This window comes from Sorex fumeus, unplaced genomic scaffold (assembly GCF_029834395.1).
Source record: "Sorex fumeus unplaced genomic scaffold, SorFum_2.1 ptg000037l, whole genome shotgun sequence".
In the NCBI taxonomy this organism is placed as follows: Eukaryota; Metazoa; Chordata; class Mammalia; order Eulipotyphla; family Soricidae; genus Sorex; species Sorex fumeus.
In genome coordinates this window covers 71,938,825-71,966,048 of record NW_026606094.1, presented here as the reverse complement: position 1 = coordinate 71,966,048, position 27,224 = coordinate 71,938,825, and the positions used below count along the sequence as shown (strand labels likewise).

At 44.2% G+C, this 27,224-nt stretch overlaps 2 protein-coding genes across 3 annotated transcripts in view; one reads left to right on the top strand and one right to left on the bottom strand.

The window, feature by feature from the left end:
• The window catches only part of PLEKHA8 (pleckstrin homology domain containing A8), a 69,790-nt gene extending 64,724 nt beyond the window's left edge, over positions 1-5,066 (bottom strand). For both annotated transcript variants that reach the window (XM_056118098.1, XM_056118099.1), the window contains exon 1: positions 4,775-5,066. In XM_056118098.1, the coding sequence (XP_055974073.1) occupies positions 4,775-4,814 (40 nt within the window). In that variant the 5' untranslated portion in view covers positions 4,815-5,066. The remainder of the gene's footprint in view (positions 1-4,774) is intronic.
• Positions 5,067-6,794: 1,728 nt separating this feature from the next.
• On the top strand, positions 6,795-23,875 carry FKBP14 (FKBP prolyl isomerase 14). The gene is made up of 4 exons (XM_056118560.1): positions 6,795-7,132; positions 12,159-12,310; positions 17,808-17,935; positions 23,652-23,875. Exons 1-4 carry the CDS (start codon positions 6,936-6,938, stop codon positions 23,808-23,810), a joined length of 636 nt encoding a protein of 211 aa, XP_055974535.1. The 5' UTR covers positions 6,795-6,935; the 3' UTR covers positions 23,811-23,875.
• Positions 23,876-27,224: the final 3,349 nt, after the last annotated feature.

The following is a 27,224-nucleotide window of genomic DNA, read 5'->3' as shown; positions in this document are numbered from 1 at the left end:
GTTTTCAGTAAGTGGAGGTGCTGTGGGGGGAATCTGAATGGGTGCTGTGTTGTTTTTGGAAGAACAGAAATATTCTAAAATATACTACGATGGTGGTTACACTCCATAAATATTCTGAAAACCATCGACTAGGGGCTGGAGCAATGGCACAGTGGGTAGGGCGTTTGCCTTGCACACAGCCAACCCAGGTTTGATTCCCAGCATCCCATATGGTCCCCCCAAGCACCGCCAGGAGTAATTCCTGAGTGCAGAGCCAGGAGTCACCCCTGAGGATCACCGGGTGTGACCCAAAAAGAAAAAAAAAGTCATCGTCCAGCAGCACACTTTAAGTGGAGGATTTTACCTCAGTGAAGATGTGTTAAAGACCACCACGGTGAATTGGCGGGGATGCTGCAGGCACCCTGCTCTGGATTTCTCACAGTGCAGATGGCGTCACAGCGCTACTCATGGGGCACAAACATCCATGGGCAAAAGTAACCTTTCTCTCCACCTGGTGGAGGGCAGGGCAGTCCCTCTGCTGTCACACCCTGGGGGTCAGCATAAAGCAAGCTTCTGTGACTCAGGGCAGCAGTCACCTGTCTGGTGAGCCGGCAGGAAAGGACCCTCATGATCCAGAGCAGAAAGCTTGCAACACCGCTCAGAAATGGTCCAGTTGTGCCCATGCACAGCACTGGGCAAAGCCTTTCTCCATCCTGAACTTCTCCCACTTCCCACCCACCCACAGTCTGTTATTCTAGGTCAACAGACTTGAAATAGGTGTAGCGTGAATCAGCTGGAATTATATAATGCTCCAAGAGGAAGGCTCTTTTCCAGTTCTTAATCGTGCCCTGAGTGTTGGGGACAGGGTGTGATGCTGCCTAGTGACCCCGCCTTTCTGGGCCTTGATGGCTCTGTAAAATGGGAATAAAGGGAACTGTGTCTTAGAACTACTAGGAAGATGAAATGAGTTAGCCCCCCGTAAAGTGTTTACTGTAGTGCCTGGCACTTTATGTTAATAAACATTCCACTAATCTTATTATTAACTGGTAAATCTCATTTTATTTTTTTAATTTTTATTATTACTTTTTTATTGAATCACTGTGAGATACACCCTTACAAAGCTGCTCATGATTAGAGTAAATCTCATTTTCTTTTTTTTTTCCTTCATTTTATTGAATCACTGTGAGATAGTTACAAGCTTTCATTTTTGGGTTACAATCAAAATCTCATTTTCATGGAGGAAGATATACCAGAGTTCTACTAAGCATGTATAAACATGCATATGGCAATATGGCATAGTTCATGATTAATTTTCAAGGCTTGAAATATACAAGTACCATGCAGTACCTAGCCCTATGCTCACACACACACACACACTACACATACGCACACACACAGGAGGTTGTAAGATGTACAGCTCGTTCCTTTCCATTCCAGTGCAATCTTCTAAGATCTGAATCTGAACATTCAATGTTCTGCCACTTAAAGACAAAACAAGTCAGAAAAATCAAATCAAATAAACTCTCCCGTCACCCCCATTTTCCTCTAAAGAAGCACAAGGTACCTAAGCATATCTGAGCCTACAAGGAAGAATAATTTTTCTTCCTCTGTTTTTTCTATCTTACTGTTACTTGTGCAAGCAATTTAGACATTATTCTTGGATCTAGAAGCTTCCAACCCTCAGTGATACCTGTCAGTTTAACTCAAGAGGCAAGAGAAACTCACAAAATGCTGCTAAAGTAAGCTTTTACAGTCTCCCTCTCTCTCCTACTGAAATTCCATGTAACTAAAAGTTCTGTATCACCTCCAACTGTGCCTAACTTGGCTTCTCACCTAGACTGCTTCTATCCATCCTTTGGCCTCTGCTTAAAATTTCCTTGAAAGAGGCTCTCGTGATGACACGGAGAGCCCCTGCATCACACACCTTGAAGCATGCCTCTAACAACTTCTCGGAAGACTGCCTTTCTATCAGACCACGAGCTCAAGGAGAACAGGGCTGGATCTGCCCCGTCTGTCCCATGCCTAGCATAGTGGCAAGTGCAAAATCAATCCCAAGTGAAATGAACATCCTCGCCACCCATTCTAAGGATCAGCTGCTGCACTGCTTTCCTAACCCCTCCACTCTATTTTGACACCAAGCATCCCAAAAAGTTGTGTGCACAGCCGAGATAGGCAAACATGTCTGTACTCCTTTAGGAGAAAAATTCAGAATGAGCAAAAACTTCAACTGGACATACAATTTTAAACTATGGGCAAGATCATGGGGGGTGGGGGGGAGAGGGGGAGTTGGGAAGCGTAATCCCTGCAAACAAACTTCCAAAAAAGAAAGTGTGTGAAGTCTAGGTGAGAGCTCTTCAGTAACACAGGATATTTTCTTAGGAGACCTGCTGCATAGGAGGATAAAGGGCCCAAGGATGTATCTCTCCTTAGCCTGGGCTACTGCTGCTCCTTTCCCAAGAACACTGACCTCCTGACCTAGGGGAGTGCACTGAAGCCTCTCCGGGCACCAGCAGGGCAAGTCCCCCGTGGCACGAACTTCTAGGAACAGTGTGCCCCAAAGAAAGGGCCTTCGTGCCAAAAGGTCATACAATGGAAGCACAGGGTGTCCTGATCCCAGGACCTCACTCACAGAAGTAACTTCTCTTTCCTGGAAAAGAAAAAGAGTAAACGATGTGCCAGCAAAACAGCCAGCACCAGGCATCACATGGCAAAGATCCTAACAGATGCGTCTAGAGATGTTTTCCTTTACTGAAGGACACATATGGGGAGGGGGTGGGGGGAGAGAAGTGATTTCCTGAGCAGGAAGTAGTACAGTACCAGAAACTAAAGAAAGAAGTATAGACGGAACGCTGGGGGAGGGAGGCTTTGAGGCACACAGAAACTGAGCATAGAGAAGCAACAAAACGCTCAAGGGGAAATGCTCAAGGGAGCAGTGTGCCTTCAAAGGAAGCTGTGGGTCCATGTGGCCTTGCAGGCTGCTGGCTGCTCCCTCAGCCTCTGACCCTACCAGTACCAGGAGCAGGAGCTAAAACAGCCCACAATGGGGGTACTGCAAGGCAGGTGCCGGGAGTCAAGACCTGATCTCCTGAACACCCTCCTCCCTCACCTCACTCACGACTTCGGGCTCTAACAGGTGTGTGTGTGAGGCTGTGCCCGGTTCCTTCATCAGTCACTCAGCCAAGGCAACCTCTCAGACACACCCTACTTAAAACGCCCAGAGTATCACCACACTATCTTCTTCACAAGAACATCTGTTAGAGGCCTGGAGGGTACAGCCCCAAATCCACACAAAGAAAAGGAGGGAGGGGGGAGGAAAACGTATCCCACTGCCCCATTCTCTGAACCACTGGAAATTACTCTCTGGTTTCCAATACAATGCAATTCAAAGTAACTGGATCATTTCCCTTAATACAAAGTTTCATTCCAAAGAATCCCTAAGTGGTGCACTGCATACAGAAGGCGTTTATTAAGTACTGGCTGTACAAATTTAAAAAAGGAGAAAAGTTCCACCTGATCATCTTAACAGTCAAGTCACAGCTCAAGATACGTACTTTCACAATAAGAAAGGAGAAGAGTGTGTTATTTTAAAAACCATTCGGTTCAGTGGAGCAAATTTAAAAAAAAAAACCCTCACTAATATTTGCATCTGAGATTTCGGAATTTGGGAAACAAAAAGGGGGCGGGGGAGAACCACCACCACCACCACGTCTCCCTAGGAGCTTGGCAACTGTTGACCCGGGACTCTGACACCCGGGCGGGCAGGCTGATGACTCCAGGGAGGACAAAGGGAAAGTGTCCGCTCAGGCTCAGAAAAGGGACCTTTCACCTCCGTGGCCGCTGGCGTTCAATGGGAACCTCCCCAACCTGCGTTGTGCAGGTTCCTTCCTCCTGGGGGATCCCGCCCTCCCGCTGACCCCGAGGGCAGGGCAGCGCGCTTTTCGGGTCACCCTGGGCTTTCAGACTCCGTGGAGAAAGTGTGGTCCCCGCCTCCCGCAGCCCCCGCGGCAGGGGCAGCAGAGACCGCGGTCCTGCCCTGCTAGAGAACTACTGGGAGGGGGTGGGGGGAATGTTTGCTCTCTGCACAGACCTCCGCCAGCCGGGAGGTGCAGAGACCCACAATTCTGGGGCGCAGAGACCCCGCAGCACGGAGTAGGCGCAGAGACCCGCAGCCCGGGAAGCGCAGAGACCCCGCAGACTGGTGGGGCGCGGAGAACCCCGCATCCCGGGGTGAGCGCAGAGACCCCGCATCCCGGGGGCGCGCAGAGACCCCGCAGCCTGGGGTGTGGGGGGGCGCAGATCCCGCAGCTCGGGGTGGGCGCAGAGACCCGCAGCCGGGGGAAGCGCAGAGATCTCGCAGCCCCGGGGGCGCAGAGACCCGGCAACCCGGGGTGGGCGAGAGACCCCGGAGCCAGGAGTGGGCGTAGAGACCCCCAGTCAGGAGAGGGCGCAGAGACCCTACATCCCGGGGGGGGGGCGCAGAGATCTCGCAGCCCGGGGGTCCTAGAGACCGCGCAGCCCGGGGTAGGCGGAGAGGCCCCGCAGCTCGGGGTGGGCTCGAGACCCCGTAGCCCATGATGGGCACAGAGACCCCGCATCCCGGGGAGCGCAGAGCCTCCGCAGCCTGGGGGGAGCAGAGATCTCGCAGGCAGGCAGGCGCAGAGACCCCGCAGCCGAGGTGAGCGCAGAGACCGCGCATCCTGGAGGTGGGCGCGGAGACCCGCAGCCAGGGAGACGCGGGGAGCGCGCACCCCCGTGGGGCAGCGCAGACAAAGGCCGGGCCGGCGGGCGCACTCACCGCTCAGGTAGTTGGTCCACTTGTACAGCACCCCCTCCATGGCACCGCCGCGCCCGCGGGACCTCACCGCCCCAGGCCCCGGGACTCCAGGCCGAGCCGCCGCCGCAGGGCCATCGCCGGGACGCGGGGCCGGCCGCACCTCCTCGGCCCGGGGGCGGGGTCGCTGCGGCGGCCGCGGCGCGGGGGCACAGGCGCTCGGGCACCCGGCGAGCCCGCGGGGACGGAGCCGCCTCCAAAGCGCGGCGAGTGACCCGCCGGGGGCGGAGGCGACTCGGCAGGCTCCCTGCGCCTGCCTCGGCCGAGCCCCGGGGCCGCTGGCGCATGCGCCGCGCGCCGCGCTCGGGCCGGGTCCGGAGATCCAGGCCGGAGCTTGGCGGCGACCGGGGGCGGGGCCGGCTCCGGGGGCGGGGCCGGCTTCCGAGGAGGCGGGCTCGGGTGCCCCGAGTGGGGGTGTGTGCGCGCGGCTTAGCGTGGGACCCGCGGCTGGGCGAGAACCCGGCTGCACACGGGTTGGTCCCACTTCCGGATGCTTGGACGTCCACGTGGCAACTGGTAGGGTACCTCCTGGGTTCGCCTGGTCCAGCTCCTATCTCAAGACGGACTCATCACACACGCCCGAGATACCCAGCAACACAAAATCTGGAGGGCCTGGAAATTTCAAGATAGAATGCTGTGTGGTCGGTGTCAACAGACGTGGTTTAAATTAAATTATATTGGAAGTGGGGTGCTCCGGCAGCAGCAGACGCACCTCCAGGAGACTGTCAGAGCTGCAGATCTCCGCCCCCAGCCCAGCCCCCTCGATGAAACTATGCATTTTAATTAAAAATCCGGGGGATTCCTACACATCCTAAAATAAAAGCAAGTATTGTGTGAAGGGAATTCGAGCAGGGGGAGATATTAACTATAGATGAAGTGGAACCGCAAGATTTGAAACAAAGTACACAATCTCAGCCAAATTGTTTTAGGCATATGTGGCCGAATTCTGAACCAAAGTGTTAAAACGCATACTTGTGGAGTATTTTACTGTGGATTGTGACTTTACAGGCAACCTTTTTTTTGTCTTTAAGTTGGCAGATTCAGTCAATAAAACCCACAATGAATTCGTCATCAGAAATTCATATTTAATTCGGCTCCTTTATTTTAACTAGAATCCCTACTTTAGTGCTTCCTATTTTCTTCCAAATTGACAATATTTTGAAAGTAAAGGGAAAGTGTAAAATTTTAAAAATTCTAAATTAAGACGAGCCTGTTTAACTCGTAACCATTACGATTCCTCTAATGAGGTACTTTGCTCGTTCTTATCCTCAATAGTCTTGACCTAAGACTGTTTAAGTAAGAAAGTATTAGCAATCGAGTCACTCCTTGTGAAGTATTGTAGAAAGAATCAGAAAGCCTAATTTGACGGCTGGGTTCAACTGCTTTGGAGATGAACGACCTGATGCAGAATATCTTCTCCCCTTCTGAAGTATATTTATCTTTTTAAGTGGGACCAAAGTAACCGGTCTTACTGGTAAGTGTAGTGAGGTTCTGAACAGAAACACGCTCTGCAAATCCTAAAACACCTTTTGAGTTTTCTTCCGTTCGTGTAAATTAAATAAACCTTAGCAAGTGTCTCGGAATGTGGGATTCGGGACGGGAGCTGTCTCTCACCCACTGAGAGAGTCAATAAGTCTTTCCTGAAACCACTACCATTTCCTGGGGCTACAGAGTTTTCTTCCTACCGCTGTCGGAGTCCCGGTAGTTTACAGATGTAAATCTGCAGGAGTTTCAGTGTGCTGCAGACGTTCCAGCTGACGGGATTCATCAATCCGCAGGAGGAGGGAGGCGTGAACCACTGGGCCGGAATGTGAATTTCACTGCTGCAGCATCGGCATTGGCTAGAGAGTCATTTGATCGACAGCACTGCAGACCAGTAGGAGGAAGCGCTCTCCGGGCGGCTTCGTTGTAAAAGCCAGTCACAAGCGCGTTTGGGTTTAACTCTTTAGGCGCAGTTCCTCCCGGTCTTGGGAAAGTTGTTGAAAGTATAGGTGCCACGTCTGCTAGGAAGTAATAGTCATGGACTCGCCAAGGGCCGTTATCCTTCAACTTCCAACTCCATTCATAACTCTATGAGGTCGGGCCCCCCCAATTTTTGTAGGAACTCCTCTCCTGCGTCAACAACATGAGGCTTTTCTTGTGGAACGTGGTCCTGACGCTGCTGGTCCCTGCTCTGAGCGGGGCTCTGATTCCTGAGCCAGAGGTGAAGATTGAAGTTCTCCAGAAGCCCTTTATCTGCCATCGCAGGACCAAGGGAGGAGATCTGATGCTGGTTCACTACGAAGGCTTCTTAGAAAAGGACGGCTCTCTCTTCCACTCCACGTAAGTAATCATGCCCCGCAGGTAAAACAGTCAAGATTCTCCACCTGTATCAGCTCTTTGGGCAAGGAGAGAGCCTGTACCAAATTTTAATGTCTCTTTAAAAATCGAAGCGTTAAAAAAAAGAAAATTAAAAATTAAAAATAAAAATCGAACGTCATTTTCTTCTTTAAGAAAGGGAATTGTTTAAAGCCAGTCTTACATAACGAGATTTTTTGAAGGCCTCGTTGAAAATCTGTGGTCGGCGTAAGACAGTTGCGTTTTGATTAAAAATTCGAAATAGAATCTCCGGAATGCTGCAGAGATACCTAGATATATAACCAGGCAATGAATAATAGGCTTACAGGAATTCCCATAACTCAAATTTTATGCCTAAGGAAAAAATGACTCCATTCCATTTTTCATTATGATTCAGGTGAAATTGACATAAAACTTTCATAACTGCTTCTTGAGTAGAATACGCCCTTCAGGTGATATATTGTTAGTCTACTGACCTATTCAACTTTTGTTCTGACAGATGGCATTTTGGCCGAGAAATAGGACCATGATTTGGATCATCATTGGTTTCTTTCTAGAAATTCAAATACTTTTGAATTTTTGTGTTTATGAGTGCTTATGAAAGATTAATCCAATGCATAAGTGAAGGATTTTCAGATGTTTACACTATCATTCCTATCCTGCAAGCAAAAGAAGCTGCAGCTTGAAATATTCATAAGAGCAATGATTTCTGATTAGACATTGTCTTCAGTCCATTCCGAAAGTATTTACTGAACATTTTTTTGATGTTTTATTCTATACTTGATATTAAAGATATTCACAAGTTTCAGCTTTTCTTCATTGCCACTTTTTCATTTATCCCTTCATTACCATTCATTCTTGCATCAGTTTATTCATCAAAACCTTACTGAGTGGATTCCAGTCAGATCAGGGCAAAGTGCTTGTCCTCTGGCAATGCAAGGGCAATGAGTGGGGGTAAAGAAAGCAAGTAAGTAACTCTTGATATAGAGTGGAATGTTCAAATTGTTCACAACTATAATGAAGTCTAGATTTAATTATGCTTCATGAGGTGGGGAAAGCAAAACTTAGCAGAGGTCATAATTGAGATGGGCCTTGAATGATGAGTAGAGATTCCAGGTGGAATTGAGGAGGGAGAACATTCCGGGTAGAGAGAATGGTATGAACTAAAGATTTTTTTTTCTGCTTTTTGAGTCACACCCAGCGATGCACAGGGGTTACTCCTGGCTCATGCACTCAGGAATTACTCCTGGCGGTGCTGGGGGACCATACGGGATGCTGGGAATCAAGCCCGGGTTGGCCACATGCAGTCCAATCGCCCTACCCGCTGTGCTATCACTCTAGCCCCTGAACTAAAGATTTATGGCCCTAGCTCAGTGCTACAGTGTATATTAAATTTGTTGTTAAAGTCATTAAATATAGAGAATGATTTTCATTTAGTTTTCAATTTTTATTGCCTACATAAATAGGTATGTATAAAGGAAGTTCTTAGTTTCAGTCTGATCTTTTTCATTGTTTGTTTGTTTCATTGCATCAGGGACACACCCCGCTGTGGTTGGGGCTTATTCCTTTTTTTTTTTTTAATTGAATCAACGTGAGATACAGTTACAAGCTTTCATTTTTGAGTTAAATCATACACTGATCAAACACCCATCCCTCCACCAGTGCACATTCCCCATCACCAATCTCCCCAGTATGCCCCCCCCCCCCGCTTTCTTACCCTCCCCCTGCCTCCATGGCAGACAATTTCCCCCATACTCTCTCTACTTTTGGGCAGCTCATGAAACAGGCTTCCAACTATGGAGCAGTCTTCCTGGCCCTTGTGTCTACTGTCCTTGGGTGTCAGTCTCCTCTTATGTTATTTTATACTTCACAAATGAGCGCAGTCCTTCTATGTCTCTTCCTCTCTTTCTGACTCTTTTCAATTTACATGATACTCTCCATGTCTATCCACTTATAAACAAATTTCATGACTTCATCTCTCCTAACAGCTGCATAGTACTCCATTGTGTAGATGTATCAAAGTTTCTTTAACCAGTCATCTGTTCTGGGGCACTCGGCTGTTTCCAGATTTTGGCTAATGTGAACAGTGCTGCAATGAACATATAGGTGCAGATATCATTTCTACTGTGCTTTTTTGCACCCTCAGGATATATTCCCAGAAGTGGGCTCATATGGAAGCTCAATTTCTAGTTTTTGAAGGAATGTCCATATTGTTTTCCAGAAAGGCTGGGCCAGTCGGCATTCCCACACCAGCACTGGTTGCTTTTGTTTTTTTGAATATGTGCCAGTCCCTGTGGTGTGAGATGATATCTCATTGTTGTTTTGATTTGCATCGCCCTGATGATTAGCGATATGGAGCATTTTTCAGGAGCAATTTTTGGCCATTTGTATTTCTTTTTTGAGGAAGCTTCTGCTCATTTCTTCTCCCCATCTTTTGATGGGGAGAAGAATATTCTTCTTTGTCAAATAAATATTCTTTCCCATTCTGTGGGCTCTCTCTGTATTTTGGTCACTGTTTCTTTGGAGGTGCAGAAACTTCTTAGTTTGATGTGTCCCCATTTGTTTATGTTTGTTTCCACTTGCTTGGTCAGTGGTGTTTCATCCTTAAAGATGCTCTTAGCTTCGATGTCATGGGGGGTTCTGCCTACATTTTCCTTCATGTACCTTATGGATTCTGATCTGATATTAAGGTCTTTAATCCACTTTGATCTGACTTTTGTGCCTGGTGTTAGTCAGAGGTCAGAGTTCATTTTTTTTAGGTAGCTATCCAGTTTTCCCAACACCACTTGTTGAAGAGGCTTTCCTTGTTCCACTTCACATTTCTTGATCCTTTGTCAAAGATTAAGTGCTCATATATTTGAGAGTCTGTGACAGAATATTCAACTCTGTTCCATTGGTCTGCAGGTTTGTTTCTACCTCAGTACCATGCTGTTTTAATTACTACTGCTTTGTAGTACAGTTTGAAGTTCAGAAAGGTGATGCCACCCATCCCCAGGATTGCTTCAGCTATCTGTGGGGGTTTATTGTTCCATATGAATTTCAGGAGTATTTCATCTGTTTTTTTGAAAAATGTCATGGGTATTCTGTTAGAGACTGCATTAAATCTGTATAGTGCTTTGGGAATATTGCCATGTTGATAATGTTAATACTCCCTATGGTCGGGACTTATTCCTGGCTGTGCATTCAGGCATCACTCCTACCAGAGCTCAGGGAACCATATGGGTTGCTGAGGATAGAACCCAGTTTGGCATCAAGAAAGGCAAGCGCCTTACCCACTTCTCTCCAACCCTTCATCTCTTTCAGTCTTAACCGATTTCTTTCAAGTTTCAGAGCCAAAAGATTATGAGAACTTTGTCATTAACCATGGGATAATATTTAGCACTTTGCTACTGAAGTTCTATTACCCACGAAAGCACTACTGTCATATATCCTTCATGTAAATCAATCTGGAGTTGCTAACTCTGAGAATTAGGAAGAAGTATGTCAAACTATTGGTTTATGAGACATGTCCTATTATTCTGTAACCCTGTCTTCATAGCAAGTAGTCGAAAAGCGTTGTCATTGACAAGAAACGTGCCCAAACTTTAGTCAGTGCTGGATGGGGTAGATTATTTTTTCTCCTTATTTTCTAGACTTCTCCATGTTTTCTTAGGTGCCATTTGTTTCTTAGATCATGGCGATCAGGGTGGGGAGGCAGGAGTAGGAAGGGAGTGATAAAGGAAAAGAGGAATTAATGACCATTACCTAAATTTACTAAGCAGGATACCTTTGAAGGATAGTAGTGACTTCCTTCTTTTCTATGAAATATTCCTGAATAGCACACTCTCCTTATTAGAACCAAAGGGAGTTAATGGATGGACACCTATGCTATTAGTTCTCAAACCTTCCCAGGATCTGGGTGAGTCAGTGTTCTTGCTCTCTTCTCTCTTTATTCATGAGTCTCCTTCTATTGATCGTTTTCTTCTTCATTGCACGTATGCAAGCAACTTTATATCAGAGAAGTTGGTGACAGTATATAAACTGCTGCACTCTGGCACTGCCCATGTGGGATGGGTCGACAAGTTGGTAGTAAATTCTCTCTAGCCACTCATCCCCCCCCCCCCCCCCCCGCAATTTACCATTATTTCCTCCCTCTTCTGCATTCTAGTGTCCTTCCTGAGGTAGCATCATTCTGTGGTTAAGACCTTGAACTTATAGGTACTGGCGTGCTTGACATTGTGCAATGGGGAAATAAGAGTACTTATCTTCTATGATCATTGTCGGAGTTAAAAGAGACAAATAATTTTAGAATGATGCCTGGTGGATAAAAAATGCTCAAGCAACTGCCTCATGAGCTGGGGGAGAAGGCAGCTGGGATAAAGAAGGGACCACCAAGTCAATGATGGTTGGGGGGGGATCGTTTGGGATGGAAGATGTGTGCTGAAAGTAAATAAAGGACCAAACATGATGGCCTCTTAGTATCTGTATTGCAAACCATGGAAACCAAAGTGGAGAGAGAGAGAGAGAGAGAGAGAGAGAGAGAGGAAATTTGTCTGCCATAGAAGCAAGTGGGGTGGGGTGGGGATGGTGGGAGGGATACTGGGGATATTGGTGGTGGGAATTGGTGGTGGGAAATGTACATTAGTGGAGGGAAGGGTGTTCGATCATCATATGAATGAAACTCAATCATGAAAGCTTGTATCTCACGGTGATTCAATAAAAAAAATTTTAAATGCTCAAGCAAAGGCTGGTTTTTAATTGTTTTTCCCTTTTCTCATATCTAAGTCAACTAAAGTAAAATTTGCATCAAGAAAAATGAACAAAGAATTGAATGCTGACTTCAGGGCGGGGGGTATACAAATTAATATAAAACTAACACACATATACTGTGTATGTGTACAAATTAATGACTGTTTTGATTAATTTCTGAACTAATTAACTTAATTGCTCACAGGTGGAAAAAGTACACCAGAGCAGTAAAAATAAAGTTACTAAAGAGTTCTCATCTAGTTTGTTTGTTTTTCTCTCTCAGTCACAAGCATAATAATGGGCAGCCCATTTGGTTTACCTTGGGCATCCTGGAGGCCCTTAAAGGATGGGATCAGGGCTTGAAGGGAATGTGTGTAGGAGAGAAGAGAAAACTCATCATTCCTCCTGCCCTAGGCTATGGAAAAGAAGGGAAAGGTAATAACTTAATTTTCTTTCTTTCTTTCTTTCTTTCTTTCTTTCTTTCTTTCTTTCTTTCTTTTTTCACTATATCACTAGAGTTCTTTTCTGGATTAAGATCAGAAGTGAGTATAGCTATAGAGTATTTTTCTAAAAGTAAAATAGAGAACTTATATTTCTTTAAGTAAAGTAAGTAAGTAAAGGCCCTCCCGTTGTTCGTCGATTTGCTCGAGTGGGCCCAGTAACGTCTCCATTGGAGACTTTGTTGTTACTGTGTCTGGCATATCGAATACGTCACGGGGAGCTTGCCAGGCTCTGCCGTGCGGGCGAGATACTCTCGGTGGCTTGCCGGGCTCTCCGAGAGGGGCGGAGGAATCGAACTCCGGTTGGCCATGTTGGCTGCGTGCAAGGCAAACGCCCTACCCGCTGTGCTATAGCATTTCTTTGATATTTCTTTAGTAAATATATAATCTTGATTATCATTTGAAATGGCCAACTTAATGTCATATTATCTAAATGGTCCACTGAGCTAACAAAAGAGGTAAGAAAGGTTATGTCATGCAACTCTGTTATTACCATTGTTAACCCAATATGGTGGGCGTTTTGAATTGTGGTGTGGTACATATAGCATGTTTACCATTTTTAAAAAAAGCAGTTCAGGGGCATTAAATATAGTCACTTTGTTTTACAAGTATCACCAGAACCTTTTTTTCCACTTCAAGAGAAAGTGCCACTTCCTTTAAACAACACAAAATGGAAGATTGCAGATGGATAGTGTTTTTGATGAGTGAAACATTTGTAGACAATGAAGACATTGAGGGTTTGGATGCAGGATATATGTGACTTACAGCTGAAGTCTCCCACAGAAATTTCTGCAGGTTATTTTCTTTGGGCTACTCTGGGATTGGTGGTTGTGGTGATTCTCGTGATGTCTGGGCCCATGCAGTGTCAGGGATTGAACCTGGGGGTCCTACATACAAAGCATATGCTTCAGCTCTTTGAGCCAACTTTTTAACCCTTTGGTCCTTTTTATTTTTATTTGTTTGTTGGCTTTTGGGTCACACCTGCGGGGCTCAGGCTTTCGCCTAACTCTATGCTCAAGGATCACTTTTGGTGGGACTCAGTGGAGTATACGAGGTGCCAGAGATTGAATCCCTGTCAACCATGTACAAGGAAAGCACCCTTACCCACACTACCCCTCTAGCCCCATTCTTATTTTATTGTTAAAGTTAGTTTGTGAAACTTCTGGGGTGTTTTTGTTTTTGTTTTTTTGCTTTTGGGGTCACACCCAGCAATGCACAGGGGTTACTCCTGGCTGATGCACTCAGAAATTACTCCTGGCGGTGCTCGGGGAACCATATGGGATGCTGGGAATCGAACGTGGGTCAGCTGTGTGCAAGGCAAATGCTCTACCTGCTGAGCTATCACTCCAGCCCCCAAACTTCTAATAATTTATTTTATTTGTTTTGGTTTTTATTTGTGTGGGGGAGTACCCTGGCTGTTGCTCAAGGAATCACTTCTGGTGGTGCTCAAGGATATGCAGAGCCGGGGATCGAACCAGGGCCAACCACTGCAAGGCAAGCACCCTCACTCCTGTACTATCTCTCTAGCTCCTGAGAGTTTATTTTTAGTTATTTTTTTAAATTTTATGAAGCTGTTCACAATAATTTATTACATTCAATATTTCAACACCAATCCCACCACCATTACACCTTCCCACCATCATTATTTCAAAATTTCCCACCACCATCCAAGCCTGCCCCAAAGGCAGATGCTAAATCATTTCTTTTGTATTGTTTATTATAAATGATCCACTAAAAATGATCAAAAAGGTTTCCTTAGAGGAAAGTGAGTGAAAATTATTTTATACACCTTGGAGCCATTAAGCCACTGTATGAGAGATCATTAACATGTTGAGCCCTGTGTGCTTATATATATATGTAGACTCTTTTTTTGATCAAGATCCATTGCCTTCTACTTTACACCCCCTCAAATGTGTGCTGCTCTTGGTATATCAGTATGAGGGGTCACTCCAGGGATTCTAAAATTTTAGGTAGGGTACCAGAGCCAGAGTTACATTTTTAACTGGATGGTGCTTTGGGGGTCTGGAAAATCGGTGCAGGGTGTTGCTGTCTTTGGAGATTTTATTTATGAGTCTCTGGATCATGGTCACTAATGAGCTTATGTGGCACCCAGAGGCATCTCGTGGGTGTGACTGCCCAGCAGCTGGAAGTACAGGGAGATGGGGGAGGGTGCCCATTCCTGACTCTCTGTGAGCCTGGAAGTTTCAGTCATAAAACCTGCATACCTGGGTTTCTCAGCAAATTCAGAGAGTTTATTTTTAAAATGAGTCGAAGAGCTGACAATAATACAGTAAGAAAGATGCTTGCTTTGCATGCAGTCAGCCCAGGTTCAATCCCCATTATTCCATATGATTCCCCAAGCACCCCCAGGTGATTCCTGAGTCCAGGGTCAGATGAGCATTGCTAGAAACAAGAAATAAATATTTTTTAATTAAAATATAAAAATGAATGGAAGGCTATGAAATGAGTTTTTGTTTTGTTTTGTGTTTTCTTAAATAAAAATATATGTGGACCAGTTGATGGGAAAGCCTTTGGACTAGTTTTCCCTTGGGAACACACATGCTTCCCATGTTGCAGTGGGAACATATGCAGCTACTCAGGCTTATTTCCCAGAGGCCTACGATCTTCATATGTAGGAATTATATCACTCCTTTATTAGAATTCGACCTAAGCAATTAACTATTGAGAACAAGGCTTATTAACAGGGATAGTCATCACTGTATTATTTAAGTAGAAAACAATTGGAGCCAACATAAGTTTATAAAGAGAAAAGTCTAAGTGGAAAAAAAGTGGCTCAATTATTTAATATCGTGCTTTAAATATCTATAATACTAAATCCAAAATGTGTTTGTGCTATATATGAAAGAAAAAATAAAATCTCAGGATATATCATTTTTTTTAACTTTGTGGCATTCTCTCTCTTCTCTGGAGAGATCTACATTCTCTCTTGAACATGTTCCATTTTCTCTATTCCTTTTATTAGAATTATCTACTTCAAAAAGTAAAAAAAAAGAAATGAGGCTGGAGAAATAGTACAGCAGGTAGTGCACCTGCCTTGCATACGGCCAACCTGGGTTCGATCCCCAGCATCCCATATGATCCCCGAGCACCCCCAGGAGTGATTACTGAAAACAGTGCCAGGAGTAACCCCTGAGTATTGCTGGGTGTGGCTCACAAACTAAAAATACAAGTAAAGAAAATGAATTTTTTAAAATTGAAAAATAAAACTGCAGTGTCTTCAGTATTGTGAAAAAGTCTCTCCATGAAAGTGAATCTTAAGGAGACAAATAAGAGAAGTAACAATGAACAGTGGAGTTGGGAATTATTTTTTAGTTGTTGTTTGGGTTTTGGTTTTGGGGCATGTCCAGCAGTACTCTGGCTCCCTCCTGGCTCTGTACTGAGATCACTCCTAGTGGTGCTCACTTCCTGTACGGTGCCAGGGATTGAACCCAAGCTGCTCATATACAAGGCAAGTCCCCTACCTGCTGTACTATCACTCCAGCCCCTCGAGCTGCAAATTAGTTTTACCTTTGATTTTTTTCTCTTCCAAATAGTCTGCCATGGGAATGTATTACATATATAATGAAGAGAAAGAACTTTCCCAAGTCTTTGGAATGCTCTAGGTTGGTATAAATATAGACATCGCAGCCTCCTTAGGCCCACACTGAGCCATTCTCTAGGTGTGAATCAGGATTTCTAGCCCCAGTTTTCTGGGAAGAAAATTGGTGTTGGGGCTGGAGCGATAACACAGCAGTAGGGCGTTTGCTTTGCACGTGGCTGACCCGGATTCGACTCCCAGCATCCCATATGGTACCTCTAGCACCGCCAGGAGTAATTCCTGAGTGCAGAGCTAGGAGTAACTCCTGTGCATCGCCAAGAGTGACCCAGAAAGCCAAAAAAAAAAAAAAATCGGTGTCACATGTGAAGCATTGTGTAATCTACTTGGAGTTTACTAGCCCAACATCCATTTTTATTTTAATCATAACCCTCATTGGGGAAGAAAATCAAGTATCTTGGAAATGTTTCTATAATATTTAAATGAATTCTCTCAATCTGTGCCTCATTGTCTTACCTATATTATCTTAATTGTATAGTTTTGTATCTACATAATAGATATATTAACTTAACTTATTTAGTTTCCACTTACTTTACAAGTAGAGATCTAAATGTCAGTCATTTCTTTCTGGGTACTATGAAATGAACTCTGCTGCTGTGCACTGAACACTAACTCTGTAGTCCTCTATCCAGTGCCCTCCTTTGGGAAGACACCAACTTTAGCCTCGAACTAGTGCATGCTCCTTCTCTGTCTAGATCTGACACGGTAAGCCTCAGCACACTGTAAGTTTCGTTCTCTTTGGCACTTAAAAATGCTCTTTCATGTCTGGGATAGGTGGGGTAAGAAATATTTGAAACACTCTTATGTATATGCTTGCCTAACTAAGACCTGCATGCTACATAGAACTGTAAAGAAACGAAGTTTAACAATGATTAGCACCAAACAGAAGTTGTTCCCCCTCCGCCCCCCACCGGTTCTTAGTACTTCCTTTAATAAAGGTATTTTTACCTTTTTAAAGCTGTTTTGTAGGAGTGAGGGGGAATTCCCAAGTAATTCTCAGCGGAGGGTCAGCCATGTGTGCCCGAGATTGAACCCTGTTCAGGCATACTAACCACTGCACTAATCCCCTCCCCGACACACTCCTGAAGTTAGCAGTATTATCATTTTCACTTAACAGATGAGGAAACCGAGACTTAAAGAGGGACAGATTTAATCCTGCAGGACATAGAGTTCACTCGATTACTTACTGCTTCCTACTAGTAGAAATGGCTCTTCCATGTGTACTTGTAGGCAAGATCTTTCAGACACAAAAGTGAGCACATCACTTGTATTATCATTAACTCTGCATTATCTGAAGTCCTGTAAAGCATTTTTTGGCATGTAATATATAATAGTTATAGTTTACATTTATTTATGTTTTTGAGCCACACCCAACAGTTTCAGGGGTTATTCTGGGTTCTAAGCTCAGGAATAATTCTTCATGAGCTCTGGGGACCATTTGGAATGCCAGTGATCAAACCAGGATTGGGCACATATGAGGCAGGTGCCCTACCCACTGTACTCTCACTCCAGCCCTATTGTTTGTTTAATACCCAGATTGTTAGGCACAGTTCTTTGTACAGGTGTAAAACCATCTCTTCTTGCAAAACCAGAAACAGATGGTTTTTGATCTACTAGTTTGAATTCGTCCATTTTTTTTGGTCTGAATCAAATACAATGAAGAGTCATTTCTGTCATATGTCATATATGAGAATTTGGGGAAGGATATTTGTTTAATTCAAATCCAGAGAATATTTTCTTTGGTCCTGTGTGTCTTAGCAGTGAAACTTGAGATCTTTTCAATGCACCAAAACCCCATTTCTCTCCTCATGAACAGGTAAAATTCCCCCAGAGAGTACATTAATATTCAACATTGATCTCCTGGAGATTCGAAATGGACCAAGATCCCATGAATCATTCCAAGAAATGGATCTTAATGATGACTGGAGACTCTCTAAAGAAGAGGTGACCTTTTCTTTTTTTTCTCTTTTTTGGTTTGATTGCTTTTTTATTAAAAATGCAAAATAAATGAATTGCTAACTACAAAAAAAGAAATAAAATATAATGTTAGGCAGTAAAAAATGTTTTCTTAGAATGCCAGTGTTTTGAATATTTTCTTTTTCATAGAAATTACTATATTGGAGATAATTATATTACACTTAAAAACACCATTTAAACAATATTTTTCTTCTTAATGTTAGGGTTCACTATAAACTGCCCTTCCCTGAGCTTTTGGGAGATTCATTTTGCCAAGGCAATTCCCATCTCTAAGTTCATATTGTTATACCCGAGTTCTGGGTTTCCCATTTGCAGAGAGACCAGTTCCTCATGTGAGAATGCAAAAGCAAAGGAACCTTTATTGCTAGCTCGAGCTAGGGTCCAAGCCTCATCCAACATAGTGGAGTCTTGACCCCAACCCAAGTTCCAGGGAACATATGGCATATTGTTATGTAAGTAATGTTGGCAATTTTCCCAAGAATTGCAATGAAGCAGTCATAAGTCTGTGAGCTAATTGGTCATGCCCACCTGCTGTGCCCAGATATACCCTTCTTATAGGACTGGCTAGAGGTGTCAAGGAGATTTCCAGCTTCAGCCAAGGAGAGTCTCAGGGAATTCTTTTTTTTGACGGGGGGGAGAACAGAAACTTGTGCCCACTGCTTATTTTGCTGAAGTGCATCCTGTCATGGTTCATATGAGGTTTTTTCTCAACCTCATAGTTTATAAGAAAATAGTTATCCTGCCTGGCAAGCTACCCGTGATGTATTTGATATGCCAAACACAGTAACAACAAGTCTCAAAATGAAGACGTTACTGGGCCCGCTCGAGCAAATCGATGAACAACAGGAGGACAGTGACAGTTATCCTGCCAGCCCGGAGTGCTGTACACCCCCTGTCATCCCTCTGTCCTCCTCCTTCCCAGCATTCTGCCCTCCAGCTCCCTGAAGGAGAAGACACGCTCCAGGCTAGAGGTGGGGAGGGGAAGACAGGGTGGGGGCTTATATAGTGGGGAGAGAGGGGAAATAAAGAAATAAAATGAAGAAAGCTTAAGTTCTGTCCAAGGCGGTTGCGTAAGTCCTCCGCATGGCCGGGGAGCGCTCCTCCCTGGGCCCTGTCTTCACGCTTTGCCACAAGTTCCACAGCAGCGAGATTTGAACTGGCTGAGCTGGCAATTTCAGCTGTTTCACCTTCTCTCAGTACCTGGTGGTGTCTCTGCACTCCACTGGGAAAGGAGGAGATGGAGTGGGGAAAGGGGACAGAAAGGAGAGGTGAAACAGGGGCTGTGGCTGCTGAATCTGCAGGGGGCACCTCCTCTCTTCTGAAAGGGCCTCTGCTGGCTTTAGTCAGGCAGATCTCAGCCACTTGTCCCCCAAGATACCCACCATCCTCACGACCCCAGGTCCTGAGCCCCACTTGGCTGCCTGTTTGACCATTCTTATTGTTTTCTTTTTCTTTTTTTAAATTATTATTATAGTTAAGGGCTAGAGCGATAGCACAGCCAGTAGGGTGTTTGCCTTGCAAAAGGCCGACCTGAGTTCAGTTCCTCCGTCCCTATTGGAGAGCCTGGCAAGCTCCCCGTGGTGTATTTGATATGCCAAAAAGCAGTAACAACAAGTCTCACAATGGAGACGTGACTGTTGCCCGCTTGAGCAAATCAATGAGCAATGGGAGGACAGTGCTACAGTGCCACAGTTATCCTGGGCCCAGAGAGACAATGCAAAGTTGGAGGCTATCAATCCCTGGCACCACATGGCCCGCAGAGCACTGCCCTGAGCAAACCCAGATACAGAGCTGGGAGTGGCCCCCAGCACAACTGGGACTGCTTCCCGACAACCAACTGAAGAATGAAAAGGAAATCAGATATCCTGACAAGTGTCTCCTGTCCATTCCTGTTTCAAACTGCAGACTGTTTGCTAAATGCGTTTTGTAGGATCTCCTAGCAATTAAACACAGGAAACTCATATACTCGGATTCCTTCACCACCTGGAGAAAGGAAGCTGCAAGATGGGATTTTTTTTTTTTAATAGCAGGAAAACTCCCCACCACCCACAGCACTGGTATTTGGGAAGAAGAAGGACGTATTCTCCCTATAATTTAGGCGTCAGCTTCATGTGCTGTGGAGGGACAAGAAATCAAGAAGCAGATGGAGATGTTTATCCTTCTGTTTTAGTTCTGCCTAGAATCCTCCAGCCCCTTTCCGCACATTTACCTGTTTCATTCTAATGGCCAGAAAAGAATTCAGTCCACCATAAACTAATTGCAAAGAGTCACAGCAACTACATTTAGAGTTATATGACCAATTATATCACTTAATCACTTCGGCACTTAATAACTTCGGCACTTAATAACTTCCCGTTAGTCGTCGATTTGCTCAAGCAGGCGCCAGTTACATCTCCATTTGTCCCTGTCGCGTGCTAGTGTAGCCCAATGGCATCTGTTCGCTCCGGGAACATGAAGGGCCTCAAACCGATCGTTCATGATCTTGACGAAGAAGTCTGACCATCTGGTAGGTGGGCAGCCACGCGGTCTTTTGACATCCCGTGGAATCCAGTCAGTAACAGCTCTAGTCCAGCGGTCATCTTTAAATCTCATTACGTGACCAGCCCATCTGATTTTCGACACCTTGGCAAATGAGACAGCGTCCCTGATTCTTGATCGTCGACGGATGTCAGAACTCCGGATTCTTTCTCTCATATCGCAGGGTGATACCATTTCACCGAAACTCTTCAGTGCCACCCTAGAGAACATCATGCGACGACTGGAATGGGAAGGAATGGGAGTGAAGATAGATGGTCGGCAACTACACCACCTCCGCTTTGCTGATGACATTGTTTTAATAACACCAAACATCAGCCAAGCGGCACAAATGCTGGCCGACTTTGACCGTGAGTGTGGAAAGGTAGGACTACAGCTGAATCTTACGAAGACAGTGTTTATGAGAAACAGCCTCGTTCCTGATGCCCCATTCGCTCTCAACAGAACGACCATCTCCGAATGCAACAGCTATGAGTACCTAGGTCGAGAGGTCAACATGACAAATGACCTGGCACCCGAGCTGCGCAGGAGGACGAGAGCGGCTTGGAACGCCTTCAAGAACGTCGAAGAAATAGCTAAGAGGACGAAGAACCTCCAGCTCCGGGCACATCTCTTTGATTCCACTGTTCTTCCTGCATTAACATATGCCTCAGAGACCTGGGCCCTACGCAAACAAGATGAGAACGCTGTTCAGGTCTCCCAAAGAAGAATAGAAAGAGCTATGCTTGGAATATCACGTTTCACTCAAATGAGAGAAAATGACCAATTATATGATGACTCTTTTTCTATCCAGGATAAATTCCTTTTCATTAAAACAAACAACACAGGGGCCTGGAAAGGTAGTGCAGTGGGTAAGTCTCTTGCCTTGCAAATGGCTAAGTCAGGTTTAACCCCCAGCATCCCATATGGTCCCCTGAGCACCTCCAGGAGTGATCCCTGAGCACAGAGCCAGGAGTAAGTCCTAAGCACAGGCTGGTACGACCCCAAAACCAAAATAAAAACACATTCACATGGCTACGAAAAAAATCAATCCAATTTTAAAGTATATTCACAGCAGTAGGGCGTTTGCCTTGCACGCAGCCAACATGGCCAACCCGAGTTCGATTCCTCCACCCCTCTCGGAAAGCCCGGCAAGCTACCGAGAGTATTCGATATACCAGACACAGTAACAACAAAGTCTCCAATGGAGACGTTACTGGGCCTGGTCGAGCAAATCGATGATCAACGGGAGGGCCTTTACCTTTACCTTTACCTTTTTTTTTTAATTTTTATTAGTGAAGCAACATAAGGTACAGTTGTAGACTTACAAATTTCTGTGCTTGGGTTTCAGTTATACAATGATCGAGTACCCATCCCTCCACCAGTTCCCATTCTCCACCACCACTGATCCCAGTATCCCTCCCACCCCCCGTCCCCCCCATCCCACACTGCCTCTGTGGCAGGGCATTCCCTTTTGTTCTCTCTCTCCTTTTGAGTGCTGTGGTTTTCAAAAGAGGTATTGGATGGCAATCATGTTCGGTCTATAGTCTACTTTCAGCATGCATCCTGGGAGGATCACTAAATCTTTTTAGTACCCGCATCCTTTTCTTTCTCATGATCCTCCCCCCACACACACTCCAATATTTTACTAATTCCTAATGTATTCCCAAGGATTTTTATGTAAACATAAGCATTATGTGTGTACATTCTTACTGCCCTCTTTATGCACAAAAAGAAACCTATCACCCATGTTGCTTAGCATCTTGCTTATTTATATGATATACCCTAGAAATATCTACATTAATTGGAATATTTTTAATCACTCTTCTTTCAAAACCACATCATTCCTTTTATTTAAAAAAAAATTCATACCGGGCCAGAGTGATAGTATAGCGGGTAGGGCATTTGCCTTGCATGCGGCAGACCCAGGTTCAATCCCCGGCATCCCATATGGTTCCCCCAGCACCGCCAGAAGTAATTCCTGAGTGCAGAGCCAGGAGTAAACCCTGTGCATCGCTGGGTGTGACCCAAAAAGCAAATGAAAGAAAGAAAGAAAGAAAGAAAGAAAGAAAGAAAGAAAGAAAGAGAAAAATTGCATACCATGTTCACATGGTAGTGGTAGGAAGAGAGGATTTAAATTTGCTGATCTAACAGAATTATAGGGATATTATTAAAACTGAAAATGTAAGTTCAGTAATTGCATTCTGGCAAATCTATAGGGTAAAGAAGCAGCATTCTATCTATATTTTGTAAACATCTGAATGAAATGGGAAATTTTAATTTAAGCACTCATTTATTACTTTGTACATTTCTAAGATTGGGAGATTGTACAGCATGATCAATATGCTAATACCACAGTAGATGCTATTCCCAGACAGATATTTAAATGAAAATTTACCTCAAATAATGTTTTTAAGAAAAATATATGAAGTTCTGATCCTTGTTAGAAATCAAGGTCTAGATAATTCAATAACTCAAAAGATACAAGTTTCTTAAATATTTGTTTAATAAAGATTATCATCAAGTTTTTATTAAGAATCAGCTAAAACAGGTCTTTCACTGAGTGTTTTGCAGTTAAGATAGGTCTTATCTTTGTCTCTGAGCAATGTTCTGTGTATCAACTATAGCATCATAGCAAGGGGTTTTGAGGGAAGAGATTGCTTATCATTCTTTTACTATCATTAGAAAAGGTCAGTTCGATCATCAGTACCCTGTATAATCCACTGAGCACTGCCAGGAGTGATCCTGAGTGCAAAGCCAGGACTAAGCCTGGAGCATCACTGGGTGTGACCTAAGAAACAAAATTAAAGTATCAAAGTGGTTGTTTGTCCTCCCGTTGTTCATCAATTTGCTCAAGCGGACACCAGTAACGTCTCACAACAAATTGTGAGACTTGTTGTTACTGTTTTTGTCATATCAGATATGTCAAGGGTAGCTTTCCAGGCTTTGCCGTGCGGGCGAGATCTCAGTAGTTTGCCAGATTCTCCAAGATGGGTGGAGGAATCGAACCCTGGTCAGCTGCATGCAAGGCAAATGCCCTACCCGCTGTCCTGTCGCTCCAGCCCAGTAGTTATATATAGTTAAACAGTTACCAGTCTGCTCTTTGACATTGATTGACGTGGTGTGGGTATCTTCTGAATTAGAATTAATGAGATGCTTTATTTTCTAGGTTAAAGTGTATTTAAAGAAGGAGTTTGAGAAGCATGGAGCAGTGGTAAATGACAGTCATCATGATGTTTTGGTGGAGGATATTTTTGATAAAGAAGATGAAGACAAAGATGGATATATATCTGCGAGAGAGTTTACATATAAACACGATGAGTTATAGAGATAGGCCTGCCTTTTTTATATATTACCTACCCTTAAAGATCATCTTTAAGGAATATCAGTTTTTTTTAAAAATAGTGTTCCATTATTTCTTTGTTTTAGTCATTTTTATATTTTTCTGAATATTATTTGAAGAATTCCTTAGATTTCTTAAGTACCCATTTTTTTCTAGTGAACAAAAAATTAACTTCTCATTGCCACTGAGAAGAAAAAATGAACTTGTCTTTGAGTCGAAGACTTCTAGACCGTTTTCTACTTGCAGTTGTGCACTCTTCTGTTTCACCTGCTTATTTGTAATTTTAAAGTAGTGCAGCAGGGAACATGCCACAAAATGAACCTGGTAACAGCAAACCAGTGCTCTTAACTTCAGCTTCCCTCTAGTTTCCCCCAGTGAGATACTAATATTTGAAAAGTCTTTTGCAGGAGCACAATGCTTACTGTTTTCACGTTGCAGGCTGCACTGCTACTCAAAATTTCAGTGTTCCTATATAATATTTTGTATTCAATCCCTGGTGCCACGTATGGTCCCCTGATCACCACCAGAAATGACCTCTGAACACAGTGGAGAGCAAGCTCTGAACACTTTCAGGTGTGGCCCAAATTCACATTCCCTCTCCCTTACCCAAATCTTGTACATGGTAATAGTGTTAAGAGAAAAACAATTGTCCTTCATTTATATGGCAAAAGCATAGTGTTAGCAGATCCAAAACATAATCTACCATGTCATACCATACGGTACACAAAAGTACACAGGGTTATAAGCAAGACTGACTAGTAAGTCTCAGCTTCTCTGGAGTAGTTCTGGGGAAGAGCTTGGTGGCACCATACTTACTGCTCTGGATACTCACTGCCTTTGGAATGGCTGCTGCAAAGTCAAACTCTGAATGCTAGCCGGATGTTCCGACTTTCTGACATCATAAAAGCAATGATGTTCTTTGAACTTTATTCAGTCATTGAAAACAGGTACAAAATTAGGTCTTTCATGAAAGCTAAGTGGCCTTACATGAACTTTCAAAGAGCAGAAGATACCTGAATCAAGAGCCAGTGGGCTTATAACTGCCTTTTAGTTTCTGCTGAAGGGAAAGAGGAAAATGGATGTTGAATTGTACTCAATAGCATTTACTGCTTCGCTGAGGAGAGATGCAGTGCTAGGGTAGCAACTTTAATAACTTAAGAATCCATAAACAGTGAGACATTTATTTCACCCAGGACTTTATGCTATGTAAGTTTGGTTCCCAGTGACTAGTGATGTGTCATAAATAGGATAAATTATTTATGTATTTCTTTATAATAAAATGCATCAAAATACTGTCACAGAGTTGCAGTTATATCTGTTCAGTGCTTATTTTTTAAAAACCATCATATTGCTCTTCCTAATTCTTTAAGGAATGAATAAACTTCATCCTAGTGTGTTATAAAACTGTCTCAAGAAAGAAATTAAAAAAACCATTCAAATTTCCTCAATTCTGCCTCACGTAAAAATAAGGCAAATAACAGGGACTGGAGAGATACAAAGGATAGGGAACTTACCTTGTATGCCGTCAAATGCCTGGCACCCCACATGGTCCCCAAGCTCTGCCAGGAGTTGTCAATCCCTAAGGTGCAGAGCCAGCAGTAAGCCATCAGCACTGCTGGGTATGACCTCCAAAACAAAAACAAAATTATACACACACACACACACACACACACACACACGAAGTAACAACAAATACTATTAAGTGGAAATTGATTCTGAAATTATTTTTTTATTTTATAAAGTATTTTATAAATTAAAAAGTACTATATATAACCTATCAAAGTAGAAAATGATATTTAAATGACATTTAGTAGTATTTAAATGTGGAACAGAGTGAAGTATGATTCTGTGATTGAAATTGTAATGTCAATGGTACTAAAAGTTATCAATGACTGTAGCAGTATACACATGTATACATATATGTACATAAACACATACATATTTTACCACTCCCCCCCCTCCCGTGATGCTTAGCGTTACTTCTGGCTCTGTACTCAGGAACTGAAGGGACCATACTTATGCTCAGGGACCATATGGGATGCTGGGAATTGAACATTGGTCAGCCACATGTACAAGAGAAGTGCCCTGGTATAAGCCCTGGTATACAAGAGAAGTGCCCTACCTGCTGTACTATCTTTTCAGCCCCAATTCAAAATATATATATACATATATATATTTAACTCAGTAAATTATAATTTGATGGGTTTACACTGCGCCCGGGGGCCAGTTGGTGGGTGTGACCCCTGCCTACTGGAATTTGGAGGATCTGGGTGGAGGATGCTCAGCCCTGATCCGAGTAGGCTTGGAGATCTCAGCCCCGGGACCCCGCGTGCCTTTGTTCCCCTGCCGGTGCCTTCATGTGTGCGGAGAGTGGTCTCAGAATGGTGGTGGCTGGTTCTGGAGGTCTTCGGCTGCCAGAGCCCTGGTCAGGGTGGGGAGAAAAACTCAACCCGCTCCCCTCCAAGGGACCCCGGCAAGGACAGCCAGGTGCGGGGGCAGGAGACTTTGCCGGGTAATCCCATCAACGGCCAAGACTCAGAGACTATAAAACCCAGCTCCTGGAAGCACGGCCGCAAATGCAGCTGCACGACATCTTATCATCTCATTCCTACTTTGGACAAACTGCCAAGCTACTGAATGTAACCTGCCCACACGGCAGAGTCTGGCAAACTCCCCGTGGTGTACCCAATATGCCAAATACCAGTAACAATGAAGGGTCTCATTCTCCTAAGTCTGAAAGAGCCTTGAATATGGCACTTTTTTGAAAATCTCAGGGCTAAGACGAAGGACGAAGGACACGTTACTGGGGCCTGCTCGAGGCAATCGAGGAATAACAGGATGGTCGTGATTGTGATAAAGTAGTTCACAATATTTGATTACATTTAATATTCAAACACCAATCCCACCACCATACACTGGCCTGATTCTGAATTTAAACAAAGAGATTTTATGTGATTTTAATTTAAACTGGCTTCTAGTACTTTAAGACAAGAATGCCTCCTTTGCATGTGAAAGGTCTGGGTTCAAGTTTCTGCATCACATGGTTCCCCCAAGCCCTGAGGAGCTTTAAGCCAGGAGTAGTCCCTGACAGAGCTCAGCGTACTATCCAAACCAAACAACCCTCAACTCCCAATAAAGTATTTCTTAAGGTACCTATTTTATTGTTGAGGAAATTGTCAAAGAGGTTGTGGGGCCCATGGTTAACAGCCAAGCTGCAGAGCCAAATTTCACTGCTCTGTGTAAGTGTCTTTCTACTGCTTTCCAATATTGAAAAAATGAACACTTTCTTTGAGGTCATTGGGCTTAACTCTCTTCCATTTATCTTCTACCAGTCATTGCCGGTTTTTATCTTTTAATCTTTATCCTTTCAAGAGAGTTTACTGGCCACATCTGGTACTT